Genomic DNA, 16,512 nt, shown 5'->3' with positions numbered 1-16,512 from the left:
TTGAATTTTCAGTATTTTAATTTTTGTACATGTTTTAAAACTGATCACACCTTTAAGATGGGATGATTTTAGTATTAACTAATTTAACAAACATTTAGGTTTAGATCTAGGGTTTGATTTTGGAACTGAATTGCTTTGTACTTTGGAATTGTTTTGGGATAGTTTTACCAAAAATTGAAAATGTCAACCTCATGTCACTCCAATTTTGTCCACATACTGAAATTTATTTTACCTCATTGACTTTTAAATAACTTATTCTACAGAGTCATACATGATTTAAACAGTCTTTTGAAAAATCTTTCTTTCACATAGCATCTTTAGGTTATAATAACATAAAAACATTCAAATCCAGTTTTAGGTTTCCCAAAATGCTATAAATCCATGAATAAATCCATAAATCCAAACTGATGAAAATACACAACATAGTAAGTTGATCCTCATATGACAGCCTCTGAACTTGGTCAATACTAATTATATTATATCATAATCAATACTTGTATACAGGCACAGGACTAAAAATACATTCATCGGTCATAGCTTCCAAAATGAATTCAACGAGTCATCTTGTTAATGCTATAAATTAATCACAGCAATAAAATAAAATTTCATCATAAAGAAGAAAATGAACATCATCACATTAGACCACAGAAATTCCAAAATGACATTTCCCTTACATTCAACTTTCAAAGGTGCTTTTATCTTTGCCATGTTACATGGCATTTAGTTGACTAGTGTTATCTGTTTTATTAACTAAAACATAAATGGCATAAAAATACTTACACTGACAAGCTATGCAATATCGCATTCATAATCGAATGTGATTCATCTAATGAACACTATATAGCGTATCTTGTCAGTGATCTGCGGCTCTGTGTATGAAATGCATTTGAATAATTTCCATCTGAAAGCACGTGATGGAGATTACTATACACAGAATCTGCTTTACTGACAATATGCTGATGACAATCTCATGTGATTTATCGTGCAGCCATTGTCTGTTGATCACAAACTACAAAGTAGAAGTGGAAAACTAGGATGGCGGGTGTATTCAGATTTCAGAGCACCACCATTATGGTCCAGATTGCTTGAATAGTGCACTGTGATTGGTTGTTACTGTCTAGAGTGCATGGAATGGAGCGCTGTGATTGGTTGAGTGGATATTTCACATTCAGCAAAAATGGGAGACTGGCGTATGTCACGGTTTGGAGAAAACATGACCTAATAAATCTGCAAATATTGCAATTTGCGTAAAATAAAACATTTTACTTTTCAATACCAACCAAGATACAATTCTGATTTTGGCGAAAACTGGCGTTTTGGAACCAAACCCCTAATTTATATATATATATAAATCTTGTCATTACTTCTGTTTTATAATTATTAAAGAACAGAGAGTGTGTGGTAGAAGGGACAGGATTTTTTTCCCGACTTATTTGGAATGCCAGAAAAACACATTATCTCAACATATCGTTTGCCAAGCCATGTTATTTTTAATTTGCTTTTGGAAATACATGACTTAGAATCCTCAACTAGGACACACGCAATACCAGGTCAATCAGAACTTCTTGCATACCTTCATTTTTTGGCCTCCGCTTCTTTTTAATATACTGTGGCTTCTTTATTCTTTATTTGTGACAACACTAATTATTGGTCGATATATAAATTAGATGTTGCGTCTGTGTTCTGCATTATTAATAAATCACTCACAGAAATTTCCACGGCCATCTGCGCTGTTTTGGAAATGCGCTCTTGCACTAATTTTCCCTGTTTAGTAAAACGGGCCCGTTGTCATCAATGTTCCAAGGGTAATGTCCCTACTGTAGTTTGGTTTAGACCAAAAACCTCAGTTCTGGTAAAGGATTAGAGAAATATATTGCATAATCATGACTATTCTCAAAGTCTTTCTGTCCACTGTAGGAAAGATCTGAGGAAACCATGAGACTTGGTTACATGCTTGTTGGCACAGGAACAGTGCCCAGCAAAGTATTTTTAATAGAGAACCACCATTTCTTTTGTCATAATAAATGTGTATTTAAATAACTAAAAGGCTTTGCTAGAGTTTTTGCCAATGTCATTTCCTACGAGGTGGGATGTGGTAAAGAATGACCCCAAGTTTCTGCTGTTCTGTGTAATATTGTCATGCTGCTCAGTTGTTTTAACACGTATTTGGTGAACTCGCTCACTGTCTGAATGGAACATAATATTTTTCCTAAATGAACCCAGTCATGCTTTTTGGATGGGAATTTTTTGCTAAATGTATTGCACTTATGGCCTTTGACTGAACTGAAGTGAAAAGTCTTGAGTGAAAACATCAACTGTTAAAATGTTTGGGGTAATTGACACCATAAAACCTTTCTGGCAGATGTTTTAGTGGTGGACCATTGGATATTGACAAAATATTCTCTTGATACAATTTTTTTTATAAGCAAGCAGCAATGTCAAAACTAAACCTACTTCATCTAGAAGTCAAATGGCATTGGCATGGAAACCCAAATGCTGTTTAAGTACCATTAGGTCTAAACCACATATTAGACGTCAGGGTTTGTTAAAGGAGGAACTTGTTTCATATGTCTGTTTTCTTTCCAGATCCCATCAGGCAGGGATTCATAGAGCACATTTGCCTGCGGAAAGAATTCGGCTCCATAGAGATTGATTTAATGGGATAGGGACTTCTCTATGAGCTATATCAATGAATAAACCAGTTTCACCTTTTACATTTTGTGCCATCAAAGCTGCCAGATTAGTCTCCAATTTGGGCTCCCATTGTGCCTTTTTGTCATCTTAACCTTGTTCCATCATTGTTGTTGAGAGCATCGAATCAGCTTTTTTACATACACAATATACAGACAGATGCAGACACATGACCACATCCCGTCACTGCTATAAGCTGGTTACACACTCTTGAGACCTCCATGTAAATATACAAAAACACACTGTTAGCCAGATGATGTGGAGACTGAGTAGGACAAGTCTCTTTGAAGAGCCTTCCGTGACTGGATTGTGCAAAAGTATTTAACAGGGTTTGGAATTGGTTTTTATCGTGTTGCACTTTAAATGGCCCATATTTCCCACCTTAGGGCCACTCATAATGATAGCCTATGTTTTCTACAGCAAGAAAAGTCATAATTAAATTCTCTGAATCATTTACCAACCATTAATTGGTCGACACAAAACCACTGAAGAGTTTCTTCGCCATTAATGAGATGTGTATTTTAAGTCTATGCAAATGTTGGCCTTATGTGAAAATGCCTTTTGCTTGGTCAATCATGTGCTTGACTAGAGAAGCATGAAACAGGGCTCATCTGACAGGCTTGGCACATTTCTCAGAAGGACTGTAAAGAGCATGCTCTGAGCTTAAATAAGCCTGCCCTGAACGTGCATCCACATGCAGAGATGAGGTGGTGTGTACCTGATGGTCTAGATTCATTCGTCACTGTATATAAGCCACCCTATATATGGAGCACATAATCCATGGAGGTTTTCAGAATGTTGAATGTGTAATAACAACAGTACGGTATTCACAGATAACCTCAATTTGGTTTATCAGAATTAGATTTATGGTCATGGAACAAATTTACAGAAAATTCTTTTTCACAAATATATTATATTATATTATATTATATTATATTATATTATATTATATTATATATCATATCATATTATATTATACATAATCATTTTAATTTAATAAAAAATAATTTTATGTTAAAAAAGTAAATATAATTTTTTTGGTCAAAATAGAAAATGATAGCAGAATGATTCACACACACACACACACACACACATATATATATATATATATATAAAAACAACAAACTTAGATTTTTATAAGATATATAGTTGGTAAATAATAGTACTTGTACTGACAATGAACTTTCTAGAAAATCATATGTACGCTTTTAAAGTGTTTGTGCAATGGTGACTGCTTTGAGATGTTGTTTTCAATTATCTGTTTGTACTTGTTTAGGCGTGTGTGCTAATGACCTTAGTATGTGCTCATTCTGTCATTCTGTCATGACGTGATCTGCACATTAACTGAGTAATGGTTGTTTGCTCATGAGAGAATGTTTTTGTGTTTCTGCGTGTAGTTTTAGTATTCCCTACAATTTCAGGTTCAGTATTTTTTTTTTTTTTTTTTTTTACCTCCCTTATGTTTCTAATTTTAAGTTTGAGAGTAAAAAATAAAAGTATTTGTTTTGCCCACTCTCTCTGTATCTACACCAGTTCACTCTTTTTAGGCCAGTTTATTCTCGGCTGGAGCTCCAGGACTCAGTGGAGGAGAACCGGTCCAGTTCCACACAGTCAAATCCGTTCAATGTAAGCGTGGGGATTTCTAGCTTTAGCTCGGCAGGGAAGCGAGTCACAAGCCAAGGGTTTGTTTAGCAGAGTCTAGACAGGCTGCAGGCAAATATCGAAGCTTTTGATGTATTCTGACAGGGCCCAGCTGATCCTCAAGAGAGCAGCTCTACTCCCTAGACTCTTAATGTCCTGAAACGTCTCTTGAGACAGTTTTATAATGCCAACTAAGTTATTCATTTCTGACTGAGTTTTGCCAGGCCAATGTTCTGGGTCAAAGAATATGCACATATCAGACAGATCATCTAAACACAAATAATTTAATTCAGTTTCAGTACTCTACAACTTCCTATCTAGAGATTTCTGAAAACAAATATGAGAGGTGCTTGTCTGTGCAAAATTTGCCATCACAAGTAAAGGGATTAAATGCACTTTAAAAGTTCATTTATCAGTTTTAAATTTGTGATCCACTTTTCAAAAGACAGAGACACTAAGTGTGTTTAACCCTTTGAATGATCGATTTGCCATTTTCACATGTATACTGGGAGAGACAGATGAAGACAGCTTGAATACAAAACTTGTAGTAGCTGGATTATAACTATGCATGTAAACATATTACTAGATTACATTAGGAGTTATTTCTAAAGAACAAGGAATAACATGTTTTTGAAAAAGTTTTTTTTGGATTTGGGCTCAAATCGTAGCCTTTATTCTTAAGCATGTAAAGTGTTAAAGCTTTTTTTTAGCTCTTTGCTGGGATGTTTGGGATGTTTGCTCAATGGCCAAAATCAATAGAGCATACTTGTTGTGTACAGGTCTCTTTGATATTCTCACCTCAAGATAAATCTATTTATTTTTTGCCTGTTTTATAATCCACCAGGCGTAAATTTTAAGCCTTATCATTAAAAATAGAAACCAGCACACCTCAAAACCCTGTACTATTTGAGTATCATTTATGTCTTCAGCACAAATAGTACAGGGTGAGTTTACACAAAACTTCAAAGGGATATTTCACCCTCAACCTACATTTGCAGAACTCCAAAAACATACGTATATATGCATACATTTTACTACAGTTTCTGTCTGAAATTAACACTAGTGTCAGTAAAACACCAACAACTTTCATTAGTTTGGACACAAATATTGTGGCAGATTGATTAAATACTTTTGTGTGGATCCCTGCACAATATTATCACCTCAAAATACATTTTGACATTTACATTGCATAACCAGCTCCATATGTATGACTTTTCTGATGAAGTAAACTTGCTTGGTAACTCGCCTTCATTAATGTGCCAGACATTTAATTTCCAAACCTGGGTGATCTGTATACAACAACGATTGTTGTCAGATTCACGTATCTCTCTCTTTAGCCCCATTTACTGGACATTTCACTTTGAAAGTGTGTTGTTAAACATACAAACAGCGGTTTAATATAATTTTGCACAAAGGTTGCCAAAGTCACATTTTCCCATTGAGACTTGGTTTCTATTTTTCTTATATAGAACACATTATTTTGAACAGAAGTGGAGTCTATTCAGTCTGTAACCCAAGTGAGTGAGCAATACTAATAGGGATGTTTGCCTCAGCAAACACCACTAATAATAATGGTTCTGACTGGGTTTTTGTGGCCCAGCCCTGCAATGCTGATATTGGCGTTATTCTTGTCCGCTCAGGTGAATGAAATTGGCTGCATTGTGTTATTCTAGCCCAGCAATATCTATAGGCTCTGAAAAATATTTATAAAAGGTTTTATTTTAAGATTCTAATTGCGGGCTGTCTGGCTAATTTAGCCATTTTTATTGTATGGTGTTTCCCTTTGTAATTGTAGGCTCTGTTTCAGGGTCGCTGGATTTAGTGTTGTTATGGGTGGTCATTTCAGATGGCCGTCTTGAGGCGACCGGTGCGGGCTGCTGATAGGAGACTTCCTCTTCCTCGCCTGTGCGCACCCCGACTTTTAATAACAGTCTGGTTGTACACTGCGCCTATTCAGGTCTGACTGGAGAAACGTCCAGATCTCTCTGTGTTTTTAGTGTGGTTGTGGGAGAAATCGGAGCGTCTTTGAAATGAAAGCCGTGTCTGGTGTTTTGGTAGGTTGGCTTTGAAATACTCCACTAAGGACATGAATTTATGTTCTTCGAAATGGTAGCAGATGCAGTCTCTGGTGGGATGGATTGTGCTGTGTGTGAAATTTTGGTTCTAGATGATTTCAAGCCATCGTGTTTGGTTAGCTAAAGGAGGACTGTTTCATGCTCTGCTCTACGGCAACATCAACCAACATGTCTAACTTCTTTATTCCCCGCTCCAGTAATACAAATAGACAATTGCAATTGGCCAAGAACCTGTTTTTGGACTGGAAGATTGTGTGTGGTCAGGTGTGTTCCAGTCAGGCTGGTGTAATGGGTTGTTCTTGGCACTGCGGTAGAGCAGTGGTGCTTTGATTTTGTGTGTGTGGGATACTTCAACTATGTCCTTGCTTATGTAAGGGTGTGACACACCCTCCATACTTCTACCCTGTTTTACTACCGTATACCCAACTGTGTGCCCGGTCCAGCCAGCATTAAACCCGCATGTTATACTAGAGCTGATGAAAGTGGTAGTGTGTGTATGCAGAGGGGAAGAAATGGACCACACTGCACTGTGAGAAAACAACACTAGAGAGAAGACACATATATCACACACTATTTTACTGGCAGCTGGAAAGACTGATTTGTCATTTGTCACATTTGTCATGCTTAGCATTGAGTACTTGAGTCTTTGTTGACAGATCATATCGTTTCCGCTCTCTTTAGCCTCTGCTGTATCCTTCCCACTAGTTCCCTGTCTCTGATTGACAGGTTGGTTGTTAAATCAGAATATGGTGTCAGTCTCACTTTAGGCCCACACACGACTCTGGCATAGAGATTTCTGCATAGCTTTTGGAGCATATTTATAAAAGTAGAGCTTTTTTATCCCATCTAACCTGGTCTTATTTCATTTTATTTTGTCTTATTTCCTCTCTTGTCTCACCTCATCTCCTTCTTGTCTTCTCAGCTCATCTCCATCTTAACTTCTTCTCACTTTGTGCACTCTCATCTTTTCTCCTTATCTCTCTTCCAATTAATCTCAGGTTGTTACATAATCTTGTCCCTATTCTTGTCATCTCAGTTCTTCTCATGTCAGTTTATCTCATCATCCTATCTCTTTTTTTTTTTGTTTCATTTCTTCTCACCTCGGTTTGTGCCCACTCATCTCCCCCCCATCTCCTTTTTATCTCTTCTCCGTTTTGTCTCAGTATGTGTCTTCTTCTCTTCTGTCTCCTCTTCTCATCTCGGTTTGTGCCCCCTCATCTTCTGTCTCCTCTCCTCTTCTCATCTCAGTTTGTGTCTTCTTCTCTTGTTTCTCCTCTTCTCATCTCAGTTTGTGTCTCCTCTTCTCATCTCGGTTTGTGCCCCCTCATCTTTTCCCCCCCTCTCATCTCCTTCTTATCTCTTCTCTGTTTTGTCTCAGTTTGTGTCTTCTCTTCTCTTCTTCTCTTGTGTCTCCTTTTCTCATCTTGGTTTGTGTCTCCTCATGTTGTTTTTCATCTTTCTATTTCTTCTCATCTTAGTTTGTGTCTCATCATCTTGTGTCTCCTCTTCTCATTTCTTCCCATCTCAGTTTGTGTCTTATCTTGTCTGTTCTTCTCATCTAGAAGTCATGGCCTAGTGGTTAGAGAGTTTGACTCCTAACCCTAGGGTTGTGGGTTCAATCTTGGGCCGACAATACCAAGACTGAGGTGCCCATGAGCAAGGCATCGAACCCCCAACTGCTCCCCGGGCGCTGCAGCATAAATGGCTGCCCACTGCTCAGGGTGTGTGTTCACAGTGTGTGTGTGTGTTCACTGCTCTGTGTGTGTGCACTTTGGATGGGTTAAATGCAGACCACGAATTCTGAGTATGGGTCACCATTAGGGGTGTAACGGTTCACAAAATTCACGGTTCGGTTCGATACGATACACTGATGTCACGGTTCGGTTCGGTTCGATACGTTTTAGATACAGCAAAATGTAAAAACATCTCAACTTTTCAGAATGCCGCAAGCGCACCGCGGGTCATGTGACAAGAACCAACCAATCAGCTTCATCCTTTCCCGTAACAACGTTGAGAGCTCAGCCAAGATGAAGGAACAGCTGATCATAGTTGTATATGGATTGCAATTTTGAAATAAATTCAGTAGCAGAGCTACTGCAAGCGATTTTTAGAGCTGCAAATCCATTTATCCTTCGCTGAAATTTCCGCGTCTCATGGAGAGAGCACGTCATTGTTGCTTAGCAAAGACAGACGCCTCATGAGCGCTTCTGCCCGAGCGCTTTGGAAAGGAGGAGAAAGACGCGCTTAGCGTTTTCCATGCGTTTTTAGGCACGATATGTGAACGGCCCCTTACTGTGCGTTCACACCGTCGGCAGCTAGAGCGTCAAAAATCGCTCTTGCCGCTCTGCTCACGACGCTGCAGAAAGGTTCGTGAGCGCTCAGACGCTCTGACGTAGATCGAATGCTTATTTTGAATTTAAAGCGGCCGCAAAGCAAACAGCTTGTTGATCTCGTGCAGACTAACCACAAGGAGGGTAAAGTTATAAGTTAACCTCATTAAATATTGTTGTGGACTAAATATTAAGATCCTTTACTTAAAATGAACAATCTCAGACACCTTGGTCCACGTATCACTTTTAATCTATTTTTTATGTCCCTGTACGTAAACAGGGACACATCATAGATTATTGCAAACGCGAAACAGCAATAATCAACCTGTCCTCCATTGTGATTGGGAACTAATGGTCGGAGCTGCGTTCTCTGGAATCCTCTCAAGCGGTGGACTTCTACGTTCCGATTGGTTGCTGCCCAACCGCGTCATAGATCATTACCATAAAGTTGCCCTGATTTCAACTCTCCTCGACGCTCTCAACGGCCAAGTCGCGCCGCGCCGCTCCTCGCCGCTGCTCGACGCCGGCTCACATTGAAAATGAATGACTTCCGGCCACTTTGACGCTCTCGACGCTGGCGGTGTGAACGCACAGTAAGGCGCTCGCTCACTCAGCACGCGCTGAAGGCTCGTTGCAAAATGTCTAATGCATTTAACAGACCAGAAATATAAGATCCTAAAATAACCAACAGGTCTGGTGTTTGGGTTGGATTCCCTGTAAGCTATAGTGTCTAAATGCTGCAGGGATAGTTTGCTGCGTGCATGTTTCTCCTTTTTTTCGTCTTTTCCCAGATAGTACTGACGCATATATCCCAGATATTCCCGCTGTTTTTTTTTTTTTTTTTTTTTTTTTTTGTAATCCCGCTGGTGTACCCTGTCATGTTGCAGATGCGACATACCGTTGTTTTTTTATCCACCACTCTCTTGCCATCACCATTATAGCTTAAAGGGAATCCAAAGTGCACCCAAACACCAGACCTGTTGGTTATTGGAGGATCTTCTCATTTCTAGTCTGTTAAACGCATTGGCTATTTTGCAACGAGCCTTCAGCGCGTACTGAGTGAGCGAGCGCCTGCTGAGTAGCCTAACACATATAAGATGGTGTTTTTTTCTTCTTCGGGAGTGTCAGGGGCGTTGCCTGTTACGTTGTTTGGGTTATTGGGCTACCTTGTTGAACGCATATCATTATATTTCTTTCTCTCTCTTTTTTTTTTTTTTTCAAATATAATTAATTACTCCAACGAACCGTTCGGTATACATAATGCGTACCGCGTACCGAACCGAAAGCGTCGTACCGAACGGTTCAATACGAATACGCGTATCGTTACACCCCTAGTCACCATACTTGGCTAAATGTCATGTCACTTTTTTTAATTTCTTCTCCTCTTGGTTTGTGTCTCAAAGTCTTGTGTGTCCTCTTCTCATCTTGGTTTGTTTCTCATAATCTTGTTTCTTCTCATTTCTTCTCAACTTGTTTTTTCTCCTAATCTTTTCAATACTTGGCTCCAGGTGTAATTTTTTTGCTCTCCTCTCCTCTCCTCTCCTCTGGCTGTACTGATCGTCAAGTCAATCTATTTGTAATGGAGCTGGAGGAATAAGTAGATTTAAATGAGATGAAGACATGCAGTATAGATACTCGCAGAAACCCTAAACCCCCAGCGGGCTGTGAGTGCGCCAGCAGCTGCTCCTGAACCTGTGACTGTGCTCCCATTCATTGTGTGTTAAAGGTTAGTGTCTGCTCTCTGGGATTTATCTTCCGCTCAGGGAGTCTCGCATGAAACAAAATGAGCCACACATGAGAGAGATTTGCAATGTGTATTTTTGTGAGTTTGTGTGTGCCAGTCTTTTTTAGATTTATGTAACAGGATGTTGGTTTTATGTGGGTAGCATTTTTAGCTTGACAGATTTTAGCAGAATGATGCTTATTTTTATGGGGAGAAATGATAACTTATTTAAACCATTCAACACAAAAAACAAACAGTAAATATAGTTGTTACTTGCATTTATGTATATATGTTTATATTTTTACTACATTCAAATGTTTGAGGTCAGAAAGATTATTTATTTATTTATTTACTTATAATAAATTGATATTTTTTCAGCAAGGATGCATTCAATTGTTCGAAAGTTAAAAGTGACATTTATAGTGTAGCAAAAGTTTTCTATTTCCAATAAATGCTGTTCTTACACCATGACTGTTTTCAACATGGATGTAATTAGAAATGCTTCTTTAGCAGTAGATCAGCATATTAGAATGATTTCTGAAGGATCATGTGACACTGAAGACTGGAATAATGACTGCTTTGCCATCACAGAGAAAAAATGTATATTTAAATTTTTTTAAAAAGAGCAAAAAGGTTATTTTAAATTATAATGAAACTACTATTTTTTTACTGTATTTTTGACTTCTAAATGGTAATGTGTACAATATATATAAAACTGCTTCTTTTGTATTCTTATGTATGTGTGTATATATATGCCATTATATAAAACCATTATATCACAGTACAGTAAATAGTTATGTGGAGACCTGAATGGTAATTGCAACAGAGAGGCAGTTTTATGGCTAGATCTCACAGGACTCACTAAAATACATGTTAAAACCACACATCAAACCGAGGGAAAAGATAAAATACTCAGCTGCAGCTATCAGTGAAAACCGCCAATTACACAATCTCATTCTCTCTGGATGTAAAGGCTAGAAACAACCCAATTTCTTAAAGTCTCCTTGTTTGCCATCACCAGTATACTTCTCCAAATGATGCTTGCATAACAGTCATCCTCCAATATCTTCAAGAGACGGATGACATTTGTCTTTGAAGTGAAAATGGCAGGCTCGCTTTGGAGACACTTTTCAAATTTAAGAAACTTTTTGCAGTCCTATTTCCTTTGCTCTTTCCTTTATCAAACTCTGACAGAAAAAAAAAAACTGGCCTGTGTGTGTGTGCTCGTGTTGTTTCTCTGATGATGAATCCAGGTTTCTGCTTGCTTTTGTTTCTTATTTTTAGTTTTGTTTATTTCTCCTGTTACAGATTGTAATGAGCACGGAAAAACACACGCCTCACCCATGGAGCGTCTGCCAGGTCTCCCTGTGTGTGCAAGCATATGTGTGCATAGTATCATTAGTCCTGGAAGTGGGCGTAATTGAAGAATAACTGACCTGGATTGAATGCTGCTAACGAGGGAGGTTGTTCGTTTCCTGTTTTTGATAAACACAGACTTAATCACTATCTACTAAATCATTCAGCTCGTCACAACGATCATGGAATCATAACATCACATCTGTATAAAATTGCGGGTGTAACGTTGGCTTCATATTCTTTGGGATTTTATTTAAAGTGCATGTTACATTACGACACACCCAAAACATTATAGAGAAATGGCATTTAAGTATTGTTAATCACATTTCGGAACAATTTTGGATGCAATTTAGTGACTGTGTGTGTGTATAAAGTAGGATCTTACGGCGTTCAGGCATACTTAGTCAGTTGAAGTCCATTCTTGAGTGCTCAGTCATGTGTTTCCAGGAACCCTGAACTTCCCCTACCTACCACACACACACACACACACTGGACCTTACAAGGAGGTTGTGGCAGGAATGGGTAATAAATATTTTGGCTTTGCAGATCAACACTGCCCTCCATAGGTTAGAGTACTAATGCAGTAAAACATTCAAATACAAACTCACTGAACCCCCTTTTCAGGATATCGAGCCTGGGGTACACTGCAGGAGAGGAGTGGAGCATAGAAGTGGGGGAGGTTTTGAGGTAAATTGGAACCATGTTGCCCCTCCGAAACATTCCAAACGGACCCCTCGTCTTCCTGGAATACACGCAGAGTCGACATACACATGCACACAGAGAGGGTCCAGTCTTAATTCTGGCATGTAAACTACGCTGACTATGTGTGCATCTGTTTACGACATGCAAAATCAGTTCAGCCTCATTGCAGCGGACACACTACCTACCCGCAAACATGTACTGTAACATACTTGACCGAGTTTCAAAGATTTGTGCTTGCTGAACATTCACTCGTCCATTAAAGATCTCTTTAAGATGCCTTGATGTAGTCTGTACCTACTACCACTCAAAACCTACTCATTCTTAGGCTATTTTCTACATACAAACTATGAATTGACAAAAACTGTATACGGGAAATTTGCATTGACCAGAAAATGTGAGAAGTATCTGACTGTGTTTACACTTGGTATTAACATGCGATAACCGTGAGCCGATCAAGCAGATTGAATCATCAGTCAATCGGAACGCAGCGTGTTTACACTTGGCAACATCAACTGACTTCTCTATCTGGATAACCGATCAGATCTGTCTTTCCAGTGCAATATTTAAAGTCTGCAGAGAACGGCCCAGTGCAAAGTCAACCTGAAGTGGTGGGTTTTCTTTTGAAAAGCATTTTCAGTCGCGGGCCATTTTATAAATCTCATAAGTCTCATTAGCGCTCCACATGGGTGTTCTCTGTCTTTTTTTTTTTCTGGTAGTTCGCGAGAGAGGGGGTGGCGTTTTGCGTGATATCGACCTGTGCAGACACAATAGCTGGATTGCGTTTACATTACAATGAGAACCGATCACAATACGCATTCCTTGACTACCTCTGGACCAGGACACAATGATCAGATAATATTATGATCAGAAGTGTGTTTACACTTGTCTTTCCAATGTGTATGTGGACAACATCCGGAAACAGCGGATGCGGATCATATTTGTTGACCGCTTTTCCATCACTTCCCCCACACACTTTCTTATTTTCTTTCATTTTTTATTACTTTATATATTGTTTTTCTTTTGTTTCGTTAAAGTTTAGTTTAGTTTTTCTTAGCTAGCCAAACACCATTTTTCTTTTCTTTTCTTTTCTTTTCTGTTTGCTGGTCAAACAAATCTAATGTATTTTTCTTTATTTTTACATAAACTAAAGTTAAGCATTTAAGCATAAGACTTGAGATGGAAAGGTTTTTGCCATCATGGGAAACATAAGTTCACTCAAGTGTGTCCTGACTTTTGACTGGTAGTGTACACCATTATATTCTCATCTGTTTTTTTCAGGTTACTTTCATGGTGCTTAACCTAGTGTAATCTGAAAACACAATGGGCTCAGCATTCCTTGCTTTTACAGTCTGTTAATAAAAAAAGACTGAATTTTTTCTGCTTTCACAAGAAGCGGCAAGTTAGTGTGACCAGCCCATCATGTGATCTTATTTTTCTCCAATTTTCAAAAATTCTGGGTCACATTTTGCAAATCTCCAGAGCCAGTTTGTGTTCTGAGCCAGTTTGCATTCTTTCGTTATCTGCCGTGTTTTCGTACTATCCCTCCACTCGTAATTCCCGACACAAGTCTGTGCTTTAGAACAACAAGCCCCATGTTTATTATGTAGGCTTTTGTCCTCCTCATTTTTGTTCCCCCACTTTTTGTCTCGTTTTTGGAGTAATGGAGTCAGGCCTCTCTCTAGCACTGCCAAAACTCTGTCTGGAACACATTACAGCTGAGATCCAACACATGGCAACTGTTAGAAAGGGAGAGAGAGAACTAGACAGAGGGAGAGAGGAAAAGCAAAAAGAGCAAAAGAAAAACAAAGCAGGTTTAACATTTGGTTTCAGTGTCAGTAAAACACCCCCACCCTCCGTCGCTTGCCCTCATGTCTCTCCTCTGCCCCGTTCTCATTCCTTGCCCTTTGTTTCCTGTCCTGCACCCTCACTTTCTTCTTTTATGCTTCTTCTTCTATTCCTCTTGTCCTTTTCTCAAAATTCTGCTTATTTAAATGATGTGTTTTCTCAGGCTGCATGCCCACCCCCCACAATTTCATTTTATTCAGTCCGTTCTCTCATCAAGAGTTTGTGTGAATTTTCCGATGACTGATTAATATGACAAGCAGCACATAAGCCGGAACTCACACGCACACCCAATCCAGCAGATGATTAAAGACAGGAAGAGGAGGAGCCAGTGATGAAGAACAGAATGATGATGCCTCATAATCTCATGTCATAAGAGGAGATCATTTGAGAAACCCTTGCTGAATAATGATTAAACAGTTACTCAAGATGGATCTGTTTACTCCTGATGAATGGGCAGGAGATTGAAAATGATGAATATCCAATAGAGCGATGCAGGAAGACTAGGGACGTGTTCTCGTGCCAGTCTATACTGTCTTTAATTGTTGTTTTATGTAAACACTTACTTAATGGATTGTCTTTGGCTGTTGTGATGTGACTGCTTCTTGGATGCCACGTTTTTAAGATGCCATGTCAAGTTAAAAGAAGTTAAACTTTTAATGGGTCTCAAGATCCCATACATTCTGGTCCATTATGTTGTATAACTGTTTTCAAGTGTAATAATGTGTCCTGTCCTGTGTGAGTAGCTTTGAGCACATACAACTGAAATAGCTTGTACAGTGGTTTAAAGAAATATTTCACTTCCAGAATAAAAATTCGCTAATAATTTACTCACTGAGGAAAACATTTATAAAAAAAAAAAAAAAAAAAAAACATTATTTCTCTAGACAAGACCCTTATTCTTCAGTTGAGATTATGTACAGCCCTTTGTAGCTGCATTGAAATTGCTATTTGGAATTTCAACCCATTGGTCGCCATTGAAGTCCAGTATATGGAGAAAAATCTTTTAAATGTTTTCCTTGTAAACCTGAATTTCTTTGCGACTGAGGCCAGAGGTGAACATCTTTGATGACAAGGGGGTGAGTAAATTATCAGGATTTTTTTTATTCTGGAAATGAACTACTTCTTTGAGATCTGAATGCTAACCAACATGTTACCAAAACCACACAAAAACCAACCCAAAACATCAAATACTGTTTTACATGATAATTTATTAGTTTTCCATTAACTCACAACCCCCCTGAAGTTCCCTCAAGATCCCATAGAGGTTTGTGGACCTGCATTCATGGAAAAACTGCCCTAGAGCACAAAGCTTAATCTAGGTTACCCCAAATTCTGTTGCAACAACTTTTAGTTGAACAGTAAAGCTTTGGCATCTCACATCCACTGACACATTCATTTTTTGTTTTGTTTGACTACTTTGTCATCCAGTAGTAGTATATCATTGGACAGAGAAACACTGTTGTGAAAGATCTTCTCATTCTAGGGGCAACCTTCTTTTGCTAAACTCTTTTGCAAAAATCAAATAATCACCAATTCTACACAACAATTAATCACGATTAACATGATTTTTTTTGTTTTTTTAAAAAAAGCACTAAATCAAATTGTATAAAACACTGGCTTCTAAATAACTATGTTTTTTGATAATAATTAGTATCTGTGAACATATATTATTAAAGTCCTATTTAAATATATTTTTTCTCTTCTAGCTCTTGCATTTATGGGTAATGTGAATCACGAATAAAAGAGGTTGAGTCCTTATTTCCTGGCCTGTTTTCCACAGATCTGCCACTGCACGGTTGCTGTGGGAGACAATGCTGGTTGCTAAGCAAAAGGAGGCAGTGATGGAAGTGAGGAGACAACTGGTCGAGGCAGCCAGCAAAGAGAACCTGCCAATCAAAATGAGTCTAGGTAAGGCCACGCCCACATTTAAACTACTAAAGACATTGAGAATCTATTTCCTACCGACATCAAAGGGTTAGTTCACCCCCAAATTTAAATTCTGCCATTAATTACTCAACCTCCAGTCATTCCAAACCCGTAAGACCTTAGTTCATCTTCGGAACACAAATTGTGATATTTTTTAATGAAATACGAGAGCTTTCTGAGCCTCCTTAGACAGCAATGTAACTGAATTGTGTCTAGACCCAGA

The 16,512-nt window shown here is 38.5% G+C and overlaps 1 protein-coding gene across 1 annotated transcript in view; it reads left to right on the top strand.

The window, feature by feature from the left end:
- The window catches only part of scfd2 (sec1 family domain containing 2), a 108,607-nt gene that overhangs the window by 2,088 nt on the left and 90,007 nt on the right, over positions 1–16,512 (top strand). The window contains exon 3 of the mRNA XM_026291198.1: positions 16,144–16,271. Within this exon, the coding sequence (XP_026146983.1) occupies positions 16,144–16,271 (128 nt within the window). The remainder of the gene's footprint in view (positions 1–16,143; positions 16,272–16,512) is intronic.

This window comes from Carassius auratus, chromosome 20, assembly GCF_003368295.1.
Source record: "Carassius auratus strain Wakin chromosome 20, ASM336829v1, whole genome shotgun sequence".
NCBI classification, from domain to species: Eukaryota; Metazoa; Chordata; class Actinopteri; order Cypriniformes; family Cyprinidae; genus Carassius; species Carassius auratus.
The sequence above is the reverse complement of the archived record's forward strand: the minus strand, read 5'-3'. Positions and strand labels throughout refer to the sequence as shown.